We start from the raw sequence: 19342 nt of genomic DNA on the forward strand, positions 1-19342 counted from the left end.
AAACATCTGTGAAGAATCAAGTCGAACAACAAGATAAACAAAACCAAAAATAAGCCAATGGGACATCTACTAAAAAGCTTCTGCACAGCCACAAGAACCATCACCAAAACAGAAAGACAGCCCACTGACTGGTAGATCTTTATACGCCACTGTGGGGCAAATGGCTAATAACCAAAATCTATAAAGATCTCATAAAACACATCTTTAAAAACAAAAATGACAAGATGGAGACCTGAAAGCAGCAACCTGGAGACTCGCAAAACAAAACAAAACAAAACAAAACAAACCCACCTGATTCAAACCCTGGGAATTCTAAGCGGAAACAGGATTTTCAGGGCAATAGGAAATTAAAGGAGGGGTCAAAAAGTATCTGTTGTAGGGGAACTTGGGGGATAGAAAAGCCGACGCTTGCTTGCTTCCCCTCATTCCCAAAGTTGGTAGCATAGTCACTACAAAGAAATTGATGATAAAACATGAAAACAAAACATGTTAGGGAAAGAAAGAGGTAGAGAAAAAGAAAAGAATGGAAGGAAGGAAAGAAGGAAGGGAACTGAGAGATGACTTACATGCTGCTCACATGGTAATCTTGGAAAAAGAGCAAGAGCAAAGGAAGAGAGAAACTTATATGGTTGTGGTCTGGGCCCAAGAGAGAGCAAAAGCAGTTTCTGGGTTATAAACTCAAAGCCCTGCCTGCACTTCGTAAGCCACACTTGTAACCACTCCCATCTCTGAGTGGTCTTTCTTCCCTCACCATTCTAGCCACACCTGTAACCATTCCCACTTCTGGGTGGTAACTTATCCCTCAACAGAACCATAGTGGAAAAAAGTATAACATCTATAAGCCAGCAAAAAGGAGCTTTAAAGGACAAAGCGAGTGGTGGGGGTGGGGGTGGTGGGCAGTGGCACAGTGGGTTAAGCTCATGGCATGAAGTGCAAGGACCTGTGTAATCTCCCCACCTGCAGGGGAGTCACTTCACAGGTGGTGAAGCAGGTCTGTAGATGTCTTTTTCTCTCTTCCTCTCTCTTCTCCTCCTCTGCGCACTTGTGGAGTTAAAGTCATCAAGCCACATTCTAAAAGAGAACTTTTTGTCAGAATCAGTAGGGAGTCATCTAAAGCTGCCTCCCTGTATTTCAGCTAAAGGCAGCAAAAAGGGGCAGTTTGGGTAGGATGAGGTTTTCCTTCTTAACTTACAGGATGTTTCTGTTATTGTGTTAGAGTTAGCTTGCTAGGTGACTGTTGGATATTGGCTGAAGAATTTTTTGTATGATTTTGCCTGTGGGAGGCATCTGTGTTATTATGGTTTTGCCCCCCCCCCCTTTTTATTTGGGGAGGTTTTTGGCTTAGAGATGCTCTTTTCATTTTTTTAATTGATTTTTTTTCCCTCTTATTTGACCAGTCTGTGATTTTGTTGGTTCTGTGTTGTTATATTTACTGAGCTTTGTTTGTGATTTCATATGTGAGAGAAATCTGGTGTGGATTTGGCTTTGCCTTATTCATCATTTACTTATTTGCCTCCAGGGTCATCACTGAGGCTCAGTGCCTGCACTCCGAATCCACTGCTCCAGTAGGCCACTTTTCTCCATTTTTGTTGCCTTTGTTGTCACTATTATTATTGCTGTCACTGTTGTTGGGTAGGACAGAAACATCAAGAGAGATGGGGAAGACAGAGGGGGAAAGACAGACACCTGCAGACCCGCTTTACTGCTTGTGAAGCATCCCTCCTACAAATGGGGTGACTGTGGGCTCGAACCGGGATCCTTAAGCAGGTCCTTGAGCTTCGCTTAATGTGCACCTTCATCTTTTTTTTTTTTTTTCCTTTTTCTTCCTTTTCTCTCACTTAATTAAGCTTTTGTTGCATTGGCTGGTAATGGAAGCTGTTCTCTTCAATGGGAGGGTTTGAATGGGTCTAGCTGGGATATTTTGTTTGTTTTTGTTTCTTTTTCTTCTTTTCATCTTTTTTTTTTTCATTTAATTTATCTTCACTTTTGTTGCATTTGCTAAGAGTTGTGATACCATTTGTGAGAGAACTTTGGTTTAGCGTGACTTTTCCTTGAACAGCACAATTACTGAATAGCAATAGTCAGGACACAAAATCACAAAACACACACACACACACACACACAAAAGTTAAATCAAAAACAGTTAAATCAACTACAACAATGAATCAGGACAAAAGCCCAGAGTAAATTCCAAGTAAGCCAGAAACAACTGAAAAATTAGGGAAATATTCAAACATTAATTGATGCATTGATTTCTGGAATGAGAAATGCTTTTGAAGAAAATACTATCAGAAATAGTAAACAGGGAGTCAGGCAGTAGCGCAGTGGGTTAAGCGCACATGGCGCAAAGTGCAAGGACCAGCATAAGGATCCCGGTTCTAGCCCCTGGCTCCCCACCTGCAGGGGAGTCGCTTCACAAGCGGTGAAGCAGGTCTGCAGGTGTCTATCTTTCTCTCCTCCTTTCTGTATTCCCCTCCTCTCTCCATTTTTCTCTGTCCTAACAATAAAAAAAAAAGGGTAACAAAAGGGAAAATAAATAAATAAAATATAAAAAAATAAAATAAAAAGAAATAGTAAACAATGAGACCATGAAAGAAAACACGAGCTATCTCAGAAGAAGCTAACACAGTAATTGAACAAGGTAAAAAAAAAAAAAAAATAGCGAAACTGAAGAAGGAAGCTGAGAGCAGAGTACAGAATAAGCCAGATGAATCAGAGAAAACTAAGACCTTTTAGAAAGGTTTAGAGTATTGTACCAAAGTGAAAAACTCTGGGTGGAAGGTGAGGGTAGATTTTAAACTTCACTATAGGGGGATAGGGGTACAAACACAGACCTTTCGTGGTAGGAATGGTATATATATAATGTTTATAATCAGGTTCCTGTTTGTATCTCTTGTTCAAATGATTTTGTTTAAATAGTGCCACATTTTCAAACAATGTTATCTTTGTTTTTGTTTCTTACTAAATAAGCTTTACATTAAAAATGTCACTCTCTGAAAATGAACTTTAAAAGGGTTAAAACCATAGATCGTGGAAACCTAATCACACACACTCACATGGTCTTACAATTAGAGAACTAACTTTCAGTTATGCTGATTCTCTGAGTCAAGGTTCATGGTGACATATGCCCCTGAGGAAGCCTCACTACATGTGACCTGCTGGTGGTGTGCAAGGGGAGGCAAATGCCTTTGGATCCCACTGGGCCACAGGATTCAGGTAGCTGGAGGCTTCAGGATTCTGTACTGGTATCACAACTGTGCTACACATTTTCACTCAAATGCTCCCTGGGAAGGACAGCTTAAACAAACTGAAAGCTAGTTTGTGTAAAACAGAGGAGCCTCTTCTGGGAAAGCAGCCAAGAAAGGAAATAGAATGTATTTTGAATAAAAAAGGACACAGCTCTCAAATTTATTTTAATCTCTTGGTTGATCTCAAGTTGAATGTCATTTTACTATACTTATGAGAGAGAAAAACAATAGCCCCAGGATTTTTTTTTTCTTTAGAAGGCAATAATGTTACACCATGAAAGAGAAGACCAGAGCAAAGGCTAGAATACAAACAAATACATTCATTTAAATGATAAAAACACACAAATAATACTTCAGTACTTGTAACTATATATCTAGTAATTTTTAATCACTCTAAGAACTGTTTCCTAAAATAAGCCATCCTGAACAATTCATTTCTAAGGATAAAAACCAGAAAATTCAAAGAGGTGATCTAAAGTTATTTCAAAAAAAGGTCACCACTATAATTCTTTATTTGCACCATCAACAAATGTAAATAGCCAGCAAGAAAAAATCTGACTTGCATTATGAGGTTTACATCTACTTTGAAATAAAATATTTTTCCCTTTTTTGGGAGGGAGTTAGGGGGTTTATCACCAGGAATTCACTGCTCCAGACCTATTTTTTTCATACAGGGAGAGACAGAAAAAGAGGGAATGATATCACAGCACAAAGCACACACCAACATGTTGGGGACCATAGTTGAACATATACAGTGTGCATGGCAAAGCACTGTCCAAGTAAGTGACTTTGCTTGTTCTCTTTTCCCAATTTTAAATAGAAACACCTCATTTTTTTCTCTGTGTATAATACTGTCTAATCATAATAAATTTAGTGTGTAGTAAATGATATATTCTTAGTTTCCATTTCACAAATTAAACAGAAATTTCAAAATTAAATGTATCCATATATCTCAGCTATCAAATGTTAGAAACATAACTTAAAATCTTGTCAAAACTGTTACTTCATTGTGATGCAGATGTTATCTCACTTCCCCGGGCAGATGACCCCACCAATGTGTCCTGGAACCCCACCTCTCCAGAGCCATGCCCCACCAAGGAAAGAGAGAAACAAGCTGGGAGTTTGGATTGATCTGCCAATGTCCATATCCAACGGAGAAGGATTACAGAAGCCAGACCTCCTACATTTTGCACCCTTATAATGATCCTGGGTCCATACTCCTAGAGGAATAAAGAATAGGAAAGCTTCCAATGGAGGGAATGGAATGCAGAACTCTGGTGGTGGGAATTGTGTAGAATTGTACACCTTTTATCCTAAGGTTGTGTTGCTCATTATTAAATCAATAATAATAGAAAATGCTGTAGGATATTTTTACCACAGGAAGACCCTAGGTAGAAAATACAACAATGATAAAGTATCTGTACCTAAATTTTATATCTTACATATCTAGATGTAGATATCAGCTGGTCCAACAGTTCCTGTAGCCTTTCCAGAGCTGTCTCAGGAAGAAAAGCAAGGATTTCAAGTAAGCTATCTAACATCCCAACTGAATCAACTAGAAAAGGAGCAACAAAGGGATACAAAAGTCTATTGGAGGGAGGAAATAGTCAAAATCACACTTGTAATTAATTAATCAGAAACCAGAAAGATGATTTTAAAATACTAGTGAAGCCAAGAATGGGTTCTTCAAAATGGTTATTTAATAAAAATGTAAAATTTTTTGTAAGTTTACAAAAAGAAACCTATGATAAAACCAATCAGGAATGAGAGAGATGAAATTAAAACTGAAGATGGGGAGAAAGACTCATATGTGAATACTATGAACATCTCTATTCAAATAAATTGTGCCAACTAGATGAAATGGATGCATTCCCAGAATGATACTACTGCCAAACCTAACCCAAGAGGAAGTAGATAGCTTGAACAGGCCAATCATTAGGACAGAAATTGAAGGAGTAATAAAAAAAACCTTCCGTGGGAGGAAGAACCAGCCCAAGGGCAGCGCACTCGCCTACCAAAAATCTTCCCATGGATCATGTGCAGGCATCTTTACAAACAAATTCTAATAAGATTTTCAAAAAAAGAACTAAGACTGATTCTACTCAAACTCTTGCAAAAAGAAAAAGAAAGAAAGAAAGAAAGAAAGAAAGAAAGAAAGAAAGAAAGAAAGAAAGAAAGAAAGAAAGGAAAACTGAAGGGGGGGAATCACTTCCAAATGTGTACTCAGGCTAATGTCATTTGGATCCTGAAAGCAGAAAAGGACTCAATCAAAAACCTGATGAACACTGATGCATAGATCCAGAACTATATCTTAGCAAATGGAATACAACAGCATGTAAAGAAAATAACTCACTAAGACCATATGGGATTTATCCCTGGGAAACCGGGGTGGTTCAGCATTCACAATCCAATAATGTAACCAACAATATCAGCAAAAAGAAAGATAAAAATCATTTGCTCTTATCAACTGATGCTGAAAATGTTTTGAGAAGATCTAACATCAATTTATTTTAAGGGCTGTGCAGAAATTGAGAATAGAAGGGCAATTACTCAACATAATATAGACCATTTATAACAAATCCACAGTTAACATCATTCTCAATGGGGAAAAGCTGAAACTTTCCCCTGAAAATAAGTAACTAGACAAGAATTTCCACTGTCATCACTATTAAACATAGCCCATAGAAAATAAATGGGAATACATCAACCTAAAAAGTTATTACATATCAAAAGCAAATTATAGCAGGATAATCAGGCAACCCAGTAAATGGGAGAAAGATATTTACACATCACACATCTGACAAGGGAGTAATATCAAGCATCTATCAAAAACTAGTACAGCTCAACAACAACAAAAAATAACCATCCCCCAAAAGATGGGCCAAAGAATTAAACTGACAATTTTCTAAAGAAGAGATACACATGGACCACAGATATATGAAGAAATGTTCCACCTCACTTATCATTAGAGAAATGCAAATTAAGTCTACATTGAGATAACATCTCACACCTATGAGAATTGTCTTATGTCAACAAAACAAGAAATGATAGGTGTTGGAGAGGACTGAAGAAAAAGGGACTCTACTGCACTGATGGTGGGAATACAAACTGGTACAGCCCCTTTGAAAGACTGTATGGAGAGGTCCTTAAATAAATAAAAGTGGAATTACCTTATGATCCAGCAAAACTGCTCTTAGGCATTTATCCAAAGGATATGTAAACATTAATTCAAAGGGACATATGTATCCCTATGTTCATAACTACATTATTTACAATAGCCAAAGAGTGAAAGTAGCCACACTGCTCATTGATAGATGATTGGTTAAAGAAATTATGAGATATAGCCCCAGAGTTACGTCCAGTTCTTTTCCTCTCTCTCCTATCCCTCTCATTAATAAATAAATAAAATATTTTAAAAAATAAGTTATGAGATATATACTCCATGGAATACTACCCTGCAATCAAAGAAGATAGCATTGTTTCATTAGGACAAAAATGAGTGAAACTGGAGGTGATCTATGTTTAAGTGAAACCAGTAAAGAGATGAAAAACAATTAAAGGATGTTTTCACTCACATGTGGAATCAAGAGAACTGATACGCATGAACTTGCCAAAAAAAGGGAAAAATCATAATAATAAAGGAAAAACAAAATTTCTATGTCTTTGTAAGAACTTTGGGAGGTGGGAGGCTAGGGACACAGAACTTTGGTGGTAGGTGTGTTGTGGAACTACACACTGTAATTTTACAATCAATTTTATTTATTTTACTAGTGATTTACAAAATTACAAAACATCAGGGGTACAATTCCACACTGTTCCCTACACCAGAGTTCTGTATCCCTCAATCCCTCCACTGGAAACTGCAGTGATTCTCCCAACATCACACATACGGGTTGACTATTATTTCTTTAACTAGCTGTCTATCTCTATATATTTTTGCTCATTTTTTCTATGGTCTGCCTTTCTCTAAGTCAGAGCTATACCCTCTGCTACTTCCAAATGTTCTTCCTTTTTTCCTTTTCTCTCTCTGGGTCCTGATGGAATTGGGTTTCAGAGACCTTAAATAATCTTCCCTTTACATTTCTACTCCTCTGGGAGTATAGACCAAAATTCTCCACTGAGTTTGGAGATTTTAATACCCCTCTATCAGAAATTGGCAGATTCTGCAGGGAAAAACAAGTAAAGTCACAGCTGATCTAAATAACATCACTGGTTAACAGGACATAATTGTCATCTATAGATGATTCCATCTAAAAACCAGCAAAATACACATTCTTCTCAAGCTTATATAGAACAATAACCAAGATAGACCACATTCTGAACCATAAAATTACCATAACAGGACTGGTAAAATAGCCCACTTGGATAGTGTGCTGCTTTTGCATGTATGTGACTCAAGTTTGAGTTTGGCCCCCACCACACTAAAGAAAGCTTTGGTGCTATAGTCTCTCTCTCTCTCTCTGCCTCTCAGTCACTACTTAAAAAATAAATTGAATTTAAAATAGAAATCAGAAAATGTACCTTCTAAGGCCACAATGGAATTAAGTTAAAAATTAATATCAGAGGGTTTGGGTGGTGGCATACTTGGTTGAACGCACATATTACAGTGCACAAGGATCTGGGTTCAAGCCCCTGGTCCCCACCTGCAGTGGGAAAACTTCACAAGAGGTGAAGCAATGTTGCAGGTGTCTCACTGTCTCTTTCCCTCTCTATGTTCCCCTTCCCTCTCAATTTCTCTCTGTCTCTGGTTAAATTAAAAAAGATAATATTTTTTCTGAAAAAAATATCAGAAAGACAAGATTATTAGAGATTCAGATTTGGTATATATATAAATTAATTCATATATATGAATAATAATAACAAATTAATAATAAGTTAAATAAATTTAAATAATAAGTATATATACCAAAAGAAAAATTAAAAATATTTCTAACTAAGTGAATATGCAAATAAAATTTATCAAAATCAAAGCAATACTTAGAAGGAAACTTACAGCCTTGATGGAAATACAGACAGCTCTTAATATAGATGGTTCAGTTCTGTAAATAGTTCAACAATGTAAGGTCTTTTACTTTGCAATGATGTGGAAGTGACATGCATTCTGTAGAAACCATCCTGCAAATTTCAAATTTTGAACTTTTCCCAATGAAGCAATGTTCTATCTTAAGAAACTCTCCTGTGATGCTAAGCAATATCAGTGAGTGGCAGTTTCCAGTCAGCCACCAAGCATGAAGATAAAACAGATACACTCTAGTACAGTGCTGCCAGAATTTTTTGGATATTGTGTTTCTGTTTTCACACTTCATTATGTCTGCAAAACAGCCATCTGTGACTTCTGCTTCTGATGAGAAAAAGGGAAAGGTAATAACTTTTGAGGTGAAATGAGATAATTGCCCAGCATGAAGGCAAGCCAGAAATGAGTACTCCATGTGACTCAGTACTTCTTCAATTAGTGGATTTGACTATCTTAAGAGCTAAGAAGTGAATCAACTATGATTTTTGGTAGGTAAGGTGTATTAAAAGCTATGCTTAATTACAATATTTTCAAGTTACAATGGAGTAATTAGGATCTAACTCCACTGTAAGTCAAGGAAGATCTACACTAGAAAAAGCCAGTTGGTGGAATAGCTCAACTTACAAGAGCACAGACTAGTATGACTGAGGGTCCTGATTCAATAACTAGTGCTAAATGTATCAAGACAGACTTTGTGGGTGGGAAAGGTAGCATAATGGTTATGCAAAGAGACTCTCATGCCTGAGGCTCCAAGGTCCCAGGTTCAATCCCCTGTACCACCACATAAGCCAGAGCTGATCAGTGCTCTGGGGGCAAAAAAAAAAAAAAAAAAAAAAAAAAAAAGACAGAATTTGCCAAAAAAATCAGACAAGAGATACTTTCAACAAACCATTATCTATTAAAGGAATTGAACCAATAGTTATTAATCTTTTAAAACAGAAAACACTTGGTTCAGACAAATGAATTTGGAATTTTTAAAAAATATATATTTATTGGATAGTGACAAAAAGACATCACAAGGAAATCACTGCTTATAAAGCTTTCCCCTTGCAGGTGGGAACCAGGAGCTTAAAACCTTGGATCCTTGTGCTTGGTAAAGTGTGTACTCAACCTGGTGTGCCAGTACCTGGTCTCATGAATTGAGAACATTTAAGGAAGAAATTAGAGAGACTTCCGGAGGCGTGGCTACAAGCAGCAGCAGCACATGTGTTCTCTCGGATAAACTAGGAATACCAAAGGAGAATACTTGGGACCAAAACTAGACAGGACTAGGAACGACTTCAGGAACCCACCAGATCATTGGTGGTGCAAACACGTGTGGCTGGTGGACAACAAGGAGCCTAGATTGGGTGAGACTGGGTGGCTGGTAATAGTCCAGCAGTTTATCAGTTGAGGCACCACCTCCAGTCTGTTTCACCAACAAGGGGACGGCTGAGGGGAGAAGAGAACTCCCCTGGGACTCACCAAGTGCAACTCTGAGTCTCTATTGCTACTGCCCTCAGAGTATGAGCAGCTGCTAGGAGGCCCTGTGCTGACACCAGGGGACAGAGAACTAACCAGGAAACTCAGGAGAAGATCTATACCTGGGTGGCCTAGTGGTGAGGCTGTGAAATGCTCTTTGCATATTCTAGTATTTGACATTATAGACTTTAAAATAGATAAGATTAAAAAAGATAGGAATGGACACTAATGCTCAGAGGATCAGTCAATCAAGAAGACTTAACAATTATTAACATCTATGCACCCAGTGAAAAGCCATCTAAATACATCAAACATCTACTGAAGGAGATACAGCAATATATTAACAGCAACACAGTCATAGTAGGGGACTTCAACACCCCACTCTCTCAACTTGACAGATCATCTAGGAATAAAATCAATAAAGACATGAGGGAGCTAAATGAGGAGATGCATAAACTAGAACTATTGGACATTTTCAGAGTCATTCACCCCAAGAAACTGGAATACACATTTTCTCAAGTCCACGAGTCATTCTCAAGGACAGACCATATGTTAGGCCACAAAGACAGCATCAGCAAATTCAAGAGCATTGAAATCATCCCAAGCATCTTCTCAGACCACAGTGGAATTAAACTAACACTTAACAATCAACAAAAGATTAGTAATAGTCCCAAAATGTGGAAGCTCAACAGTACACTCTTTAACAACTATTGAGTCAAAGAGGAAATTAAGGAAGAAATCAAAATGTTTCGAGACTTCAATGAAAATGAAGACACAAGCTATCAAAATATTTGGGACACAGCTAAGGCAGTACTGAAAGGGATGTTCATAGCCATACAAGCACATATGAAACAAGAAAAAGCACAAATAAACAGCCTGACTGCACATCTTAAAGACCTAGAAGAAGAACAACAAAGGAACCCTAAAGCAACCAGAAGGACAGAAATCACTAATGTTATGGCAGAAATCAATAACACTGAAAATAAGAAAACCATATAAAAGATCAACAAAAGTAAATGTTGGGAAACATGGCAAAAGGGAAGCTAAGGGATCATTTCCATGAGCCATGCAAGCTCATACTGATGACACACAAGGCTCAAAGGATTCATTTACACTTAGAGCATGCTGTTTTGTAGGGAAATTGTGAGGATGTGGTTGAGCTTGGCAGGGCTTGACTTGAGGGGATATCCACCCTTTCAGTCTCTCTTTCTCTTCACTGAGAGGTCGAACGAGGAGGGATGAGACCCCCCCAAGGTTTGCCTCGTCCTCTCAGACTCCTGGCCTCACAAAGCACCCTGCATTCCTGATACTCTGGCCTGGTCCCTTATTATCTACATAATCATTGTTTTGCCTGAAAGATCCCCCCTATTTCCCCACCCATTCCATTCCTTTGATCTTTCTACCCTCAAGACCCTACCTGCCTGTAGGGTATTATTAATCCTACCAGTTAAAACCCTCGAAACAGTTGCTAAGGAAATTCCTACCTTTCCCAACCCCTTTTTGCCTTTTTCCACCCCTTTCCAAACCATGTCAAGCCATTTCCGTTTCTGACTTGCCACTTCTGAGTCTGACTCTTAAAAGCCTTGGCTCTCTGATCAATAAAGAACTGAATCACCTTGCCACCACCAGTTCTGTTCCTAGGTCATCTCTCTCGCATCAATGAGTGAGTAGCAGCCCAGGCTGGCTCCGGTCGCGTTCTCTCCAACCCAGAGAGGACGTGTCCGAGAAGAGGCACCCCCACACTATCCTGGTGCTAATAACAAAACCAGACAAATGCATTAGAAGAAAACTAAGTAGCAATACTTTACATGACTATACACACAAAAGTACTGAACAAAATATTAGGAAATTAAACCCAGTGTTGTAAAATAATAATAATAATAATATACCATAAATAGGGTATATGCTAGATATGCAAAGCTGGTTTAAGACATGAAAATTAATAATGTAATCAATCACACTAGCAAGCTAAAGAGGAAATATTACAATGTTAGCAATAGATACATACACATAGGTGCCTTTGACAAAATGCAACACCTTTTCATGACTAAAAATTTTGAACAAGCAAGGAATAGAAAGGAAATTTCTCTTGTCTGACAAAGAAAACCTATAAAAACCATAGCTAATCCTGTATTTCCTGTCTTCTTTCAACACATTTTACTTCCAACCCACTAAAAAGTCATCACTAGCTAATGGGCCCTAAGATAAGTAACAAAACAATATTTAAAGTGCTTTCTCCAAGTGCAAAATGAAATTCATTTTCTACTGAATAGGCATGTTCTAATCCTCTCACCCCCTAACACACACACACCACACACATATTCAGCTCAGTCAAAATCAGTGAGCAAGATGACTTCCAGACCACCAGCTGCCACCCAGAGGCTTGATGGGAGACTAGTGTGCTGACACAGTACCTGGAGGGAGGGTCTCCATGCTTTGTGCTTTCTCATCCCCATTGCTATGATGAAGGTCTTTCTTTTTAATTGGGTCAATTTCATTCCAGTCCTCCTAGGGGGAAAAAGATAACACATGAATTTAATGCTACTTTAAAGTACACCTTCAACCATCAGTACAGTAAACACTGAGTCTTAGGCCAAAGTCAGGGAATCTTAGGATTCCCCCATAGATGCAATGGGCCTAATCATCTAACAGACACCTCTCTCTGCTATCACTGATCACTTCCATCAGGAATGTCACCATAATACCTTTCAAGAACCTCTCCAGGACCCTGCCTTCACTATAAAGTAGCAATGGTAGGGACTACCCTACTCTCTGAAGGGAGATGGGTCAGTCAGCCTAGTCTGCCACTCAAGGAAGACTGATCCTGAAATGACTGCAGCCTAGAATGTTCCCAGCTATGACCATGAACTGTGAACTAAGACTGACTGGGACTCAGAGGCTACATAGGATCCTGTGCTAAATATAAATATACATGGGCCTTGGGTCACATTGCTATAGTAAAGAGTTAATTTCATTTACATATTTACTTCATGTTTGGGAACTACTCTCTGCCCTAATCCAGTTTTCTACTTCTATTCTCAACTCTGACTACTTCTTCCTAGAGAATATTTTTAGCCCACATCTATGTTAACAAACTATCAAGCTCAGGCAAAAATCACTAAAATGTGCCCTAAGGAACGTAACTAAAATAGCCTTCCTAGCTTCTTACCATCCAAAATCCCTATTTATACCTGCTCTATCCCTACTTTCTGGTTCCTATTTATTAAACATTTCGTTCTGCCTATAACTTACTGTCTTTTAGACATGAAGTTGTGGATTCTACTATGATTTCATCCTGAACTCCATGGGAAGATGACCTCATCAATGTACCCCAGAACTTCACCTCTCTGGCACCCTACCCGACTAGCAAAAGACAAAAAGAGGCTGGGCATATGGATTGATCTGCCAATGCCCATGTTCAGTGGAGAAGCAATTACAGAAGCCAGACCTCCTACCTTCTGCACCCCCAAAATAATTTTAGTTCAGGGGCCAGGCTGCAGCTCAGCGGATTAAGTGCACATGGCACAAAGTGCACAGACCAGCGTAAGGATCCCAGTTTGAGCTCCAAGCTCGCCACCTGCGGGGGGGGGGGGGGGGGGTCACTTCACAAGCAGGTCTGCATGTGTCTATCTTTCTCTCTCCCTCTCTGTCTTTCCCTACTTTCTCGATTTCTCTCTGTCCTATCCAACAACAACAGCAATGACAACAATAACAATAAAAACAACAAGGGCAACAAAAATTGAAAAAAAAGAATTTTAGTCCATACACCCAGAGGGGGGAAAAATATTAGGGGAACGTGACTTAAGGGCTCTGAAACCCAATTCCATCAGGACCCAGAAAGAAGTGGAAAAAAAAAAAAAACATTTGGAAGTAGCAATAGGTGTAACTGTGGTTTAAAATAGAAGCTAAGGCAGGACCACAGAAAAATTGGGAAAAATACAGATAGATAGCTAGTTATAGAAATAGTAGCCAATCCATATCTGTGACCCTGAGAGAATCACTGCAGTTTCCAATGGAGAGATTGGGAACACAGAACACTGGTGGTGGGAATGGTGTGGAATTGTATCCCTGATATTTTATAATTTTAAAACAAACTATAGAATTGATCCCTGCAAGTATAGTCTTTGTAAGTAACTAATAATTACAAATTATTTAGAATACTGGTGGGTCCTGGGGACAACATAACTGAGAGAAAACTCCCATCTCCAGGACTTTCAATGGGTTAGAGATAGAAGGGGAGAAAAGTGAGGAAATGCCATTTACTAAAGAAGTATATATATTCCTATCATCATTTTATGTTTGAATTACAAATCTATGGAAATACTCTGGCAACCCCTGGAAATTTAAAGAAAATAATTCAATAGTTAAACTAAACTTGCTAAAACCAGGAGTGCAGCTCTCTAGATATCCTAGATGGTTTAAATACCTCCTAGGATCAGATTATCTGCAAGGGCTCATTTGAGCCCTCCTAAGAGTTTGTTAAATAATTTAATTCTACTGGACAGTAGTGAAGACAGGAGAAAAGGCAAGTAAGCTTTAGGGCATCCTCTAATAGGACAGACTGTCAATAGAACAGAGCTGCAAATTAAGGGCTTAATATGGAGGTCCAAGAGGCAGCCTGCCTGTACCCAGATTCCACTGGATCTGGTAGGATATTGGGCTGTCTGTCAGAGGGTGAACACAGGCTGGTCAGAGTGACACCAAAATACAGACCTATAACTCTCTCTTGGGCTGACAAACTGAGGTCAGGAGAACAAAGGAAAATCCCTTATTTATGAGCTCACCCCCCCAATACCAGCCCTCAGGGGCAGGTGAGCAACTCATAGAAGGCTCCCTGCTGAGCTATTTTCTTTAACAAGATTCCTGGCTCATCAGGGGTGTTATTCCAACCCTCTTTCTTTAACTTCTCACTTTTGTTAAAGTGGCAGGAGCTCTATTTGAGTAACAAAATACCTGACCAATCAGAGTCTCATCCATGCCTGGCAAAGACTACCCTGAGGGGTTTTTGGATTCCTCTCACAATTGGCTGTCTTTGTCCAGGATGTCTGCAGCCAATTGAGCAGTCCAAGCTACAGATTGACTGTTAGGAGTTTTCTACTCCATTTTATTACTACTACTATTATATACTTATATCTCTTTTCCATCCAACTTCTTCAGGTTGACCAAAATTAACTGTTGTTGTTTTTTCCATTGCTAGGAGACTGGGTGTCCTATCCATTGTGAGAGGAACTTGTTTCTCTATACTTCTTCTCTCTACTCTCCTTTTTCACTCCTCCTAGCTAATGAAAAATAAAATAAAATAAAAACTCCTTTCACTGCTCTTGCTTTTCTCTTCTTTCTTTCTTCTTTCCTTTTTCTAAAATTTTATTTATTCTTTTCTTCCTTACTCCTTTTTCTGAATTCACTGATACTCGCTTATGAATTATTTAGGGGAAGAAATCTGATTTGAAGTAGAATCGATGTGTGTGGGTCTTCTCTACTTCCCGTTCTCCCCTTTCTATCCCTAGAATTTATAGTGGACAGTAGAATTGCATAATTGTCTACTCTTGCTCCCCCCTTTTTCCAGTCTCTTTCTTTTTCCTTTGGTTGCTATTTTTTCTTGGACTGGAGGTATTGTTTGGCTAAATGGTATTGGTTAAACTGCATCAATCCTTGCCTCAGTTACTATTGCTGTAATTTCTGAGGTTAGTGACTGCACTTATCATAAAGGTCTTTAGTATAGCGTGGCATGTACTCAAACACAATAACTGAAGAATGAAAGAACAGAAAAATAAAAACCACATCAATTAAAAAAATGGATAAATCAAGAGCAAATAAAACTGTTGTCACAATCAGAACTGGAACCCAGAAGAAACTCCAAATCAGTCAGAAGTAACCATAGATAAGAAAAGTATGCAAGCAATAGTAAACCAAATAATCACAAAAATGAAAACTACTATGGAGTAAAGGGCTATAAGAATTAGGGAAACAACAGAGGATAAACTCAAAGAAAATACAAGCTACCTCAAGGTAATTAGAGAACTGAAAGCTGAAAACAGCTGAACTAAAAGGCCAACTAGCTGAACAAGCTAATACTATAACTGAACTGAAGAAAGAAGCTGAGGGAAGGAAAATCAGATTAACAGAAGCATAAAATAGAATTAGTCAGAGGATGAGCTTTAAAATAAGAGCAGAAATAAACAACATCGAAAATAAGAGAACCATACAAAAGATCAATGAAGCCAAATGCTGGTTCTTTGAAAAATTAAGTAAAATTGACGAACCCCTAGCCAGACTCACTAAAAAAAAAAAAAAAGGGAGAAGACTCAAATAAATAGAATTATAAAGGATAGAGGAGATCTCACAATTGACAAACAGAAATCCAGAAAATCATGCGAAACATCTATGAAGAACTATACGCCACCAAGTTAAAGAATCTGGGAGAAATAGAATTCCTAGAAACATATGCCCTTCCAAAACTGAACCAAGAAAAACTACAAAACCTAAATGTACCAATCACAAAGATTTCAAAACAGTTATTAAGAATCTTCCCAGCAACAAAAGTCCTGGCCCAGATCATTGGCTTCACAAATGAATTCTACAACACCATCAGGAAACAGTTAATACTTATACTTCTAAAGATTTTCCACAAAAATCAAAGGGACAGGAGCACACCATTCCACCTTCTATGAAACAAACATAACCCTGATACCAAAAGAGATAGGGACACAACAAAAAAGGAAAATTACAGACCAATATCTCTGATGAACACAGATGCCAAAATATTAAACAAGATCTTGGCCAACCGGATACAACAGTATATAAAAAAGATTGTTCATCATGACCAGCTGTGATTTATCCCAGGAATGCAAGGTTGGTCCAACATACGTAAGTCAATCAATGTCATTCACCACATCAATAAAAGTAAACCCAAACACCACATGATTATCTCAATAGATGCAGAGAAAGCCTTTGACAAAATCCAACACCCACTCATGCTCAAAACACTACAAAAATTGGGAATAGATGGGAAATTCCTCAAGACAGTGGATTCCCTATATATCAAACCTACAGCCAACATCATACTCAATGGACAGAAGCTGAAAGCATTCCTCCTCAGATCGGGGACTAGACAGGGCTGTCCACTATCACCATTATTCTTCAACATAGTACTGGAAGTTCTTGCCATAGCAATCAGGCAAGAGAAAGAAATCAAAGGAATACAGATTGGAAGGGAAGAAGTCAAGCTCTCACTATTTGCAGATAATATGATAGTATACATAGAAAAACCTAAAGAATCCAGCAGAAAACTACTGGAAGTTATTAGGCAATATAGCAAGGTGTCAGGCTACAAAATCAATGCACAAAAATCAGTTGCATTTCTCTATGCAAACACTAAATCTGAAGAAGACATCCAGAAATCACTCCCATTCACTGTTGCAGCAAAATCAATAAAAACCTAGGAATAATGCTGACCAAAGAACTCAAAGACTTGTATACTGAAAACTATGAGTCACTATTCAAGGAAATAGAAAATGATACCAATAAATGGAAAGATATCCCATGCTCATGGATTGGAAGAATAAATATCATCAAAATGAATATTCTCCCCAGAGCAATATACAAATTTAATGCAATACCCATCAAAGTTCCACCAAGCTTCTTTAAAAGAATAGAATATAAACTATAGTCATTTATCTGGAACCAAAAAACATCAGAATTGCCAAAATAATCTTGATGAAAAGAATCAGAAATGGAGGCATTACACTCTCAGACCTCAAACTATATTATAAGGACAGCATCATCAAAACAGCATGGTACTGGAACAAAAAAAGGCACACAGACCAGTGGAACAGAATTAAATGCCCAGAACTAAACCCCCACACCTAAGGACAACTAATCTTTGATAAGGGGGCCCAAAGTATTAAATGGAAGAAGGAGGCTCTCTTCAATAAATGGTGCTGGGAAAACTGGGTTGAAACATGCAGAAGAATGAAAATGAACCACCTTATCTCACCAGAAATAAAAATCAACTGCAAATGGATCAAGGGTCTGGATGTTAGACCAGAAACTATCAAATACTTAGAGGAAAACATTGGTGGAACATTTCCCACCTAAACCTCAAGGTCATCTTTGATGATACAAACCCAATTGCAAGGAAAACTAAAGCAAAAACAAATCAATGAGACTACATCAAATTGAAAAACTTCTGCACAGCCAAAGAAACTGTCACACAAACAAGGAGACCCTTCACAGAAAGGGAGATCTTCACATGCCATACATCAGACAAGAGACCAAAATATACAAAGAGCTCAGCAAACTTAGCACCAAAAAAGCAAATGACCCCATCCAAAAATGGGCAGAGGATATGAACAGAACAGTCACTACAGAAGAGATCCAAAAGGGTAACAAACACATGAAAAATTGCTCCAGGTCTCTGATTGTCAGAGAAATGCAAACAAAGACAACATTGAGATACCACCTCACTCCAGATACACAAAAACAGACACACTGACCAATGGAACAGAATTGAGAACCCACAAATAAGCCCTCACACCTATGGACTTCTAATATTTGACAAAGGTGCTCAGACTAGTAAATGGGGAGTGAAGAATCTCTTCAACAAATGGTGTTAGGAAAATTCGCTTGAAACATGCAAAATAACGAAAACTGAGCCACTACATTTCACCTCTGACACAAAATTAAATTCCAGATGGACCAAGGATTTGGATGTTAGACCAGAAATTATTAAATACTTGAGGATAATACTGGAATAATTCTTTTCCATTTAAATCTTAAAGCCATCTTAAATGACATGAATCCAATTGCATGGAAGACTAAGAAAAAATAAATTAATGACTCTTAATCAAATCAAAAAAGCTTCTGCACAGCTAAAGAAATCACCACCCAAAGAGACCCCTTACAGAATGGGAGATCTTTGCATGCCATATATCAGACAAGAGGTTAATAATCCAAATATGTAGAGTTCACTAAACTCAGCAACAAATAAACAATGATGCCATCCAAAAATGGAGAGAATATGTACAGAATATTCACCAAAGATGATATTCAAATGGCCAACAAATATATGAAAAAATGGTCCAAATCATTGTCTAAGAAACATCTTTATTTAAAAACAACAATGAGATAACCACTTCACTCCAGTGAGAATATCATACATGAGAAAAAATAATAACAAATGCTGAACAGGTTGTAGGGGCAAAGGAACCCTCCTGCACTACTGTGGAGAGCAGTCTGGAGAACTCTCAGAAAGTTAGAAATAATCCTACTCTATGACCTTGAAATTCCTCTCCTGGGGATATATCCCAATGACCCAAACACAATTATCCAAAAAGATCTGTGTATACCTATGTTGATAGCAGCACCATCTGTAATAGTAAAAACTTGGAACAAACCTAGGTGTCCAACAACAGATTGTTGTATGCTTTACATTGGTTTGTTCTAGCTCTCCCCCTGCCAAGAAAATTGGTTCAGTCCTGCTAGTTTCGCGGGCCAGCTTGTCCCCGCCCCAAGGAACCCCAAGAGAGTTCCAGAGTTCGAGAGTTCTGGGCACCGCCGTGGGGGAAGGAGGCAGGAGAGTTCTGTTTGGTGATTAGTTTGGTTTAGTTTATGAATCGTT

General features: G+C 38.2%; 1 protein-coding gene across 1 annotated transcript in view; it reads right to left on the reverse strand.

Moving 5' to 3' along the window:
* Positions 1–19342, reverse strand: part of GALNT2 (polypeptide N-acetylgalactosaminyltransferase 2) — a 291717-nt gene that overhangs the window by 124648 nt on the left and 147727 nt on the right. The window contains exon 2 of the mRNA XM_007535130.3: positions 12138–12231. Coding sequence (XP_007535192.1) covers positions 12138–12231 — 94 coding nt within the window. The remainder of the gene's footprint in view (positions 1–12137; positions 12232–19342) is intronic.

Source organism: Erinaceus europaeus, chromosome 6 (assembly GCF_950295315.1).
Source record: "Erinaceus europaeus chromosome 6, mEriEur2.1, whole genome shotgun sequence".
Lineage (NCBI taxonomy): Eukaryota > Metazoa > Chordata > Mammalia > Eulipotyphla > Erinaceidae > Erinaceus > Erinaceus europaeus.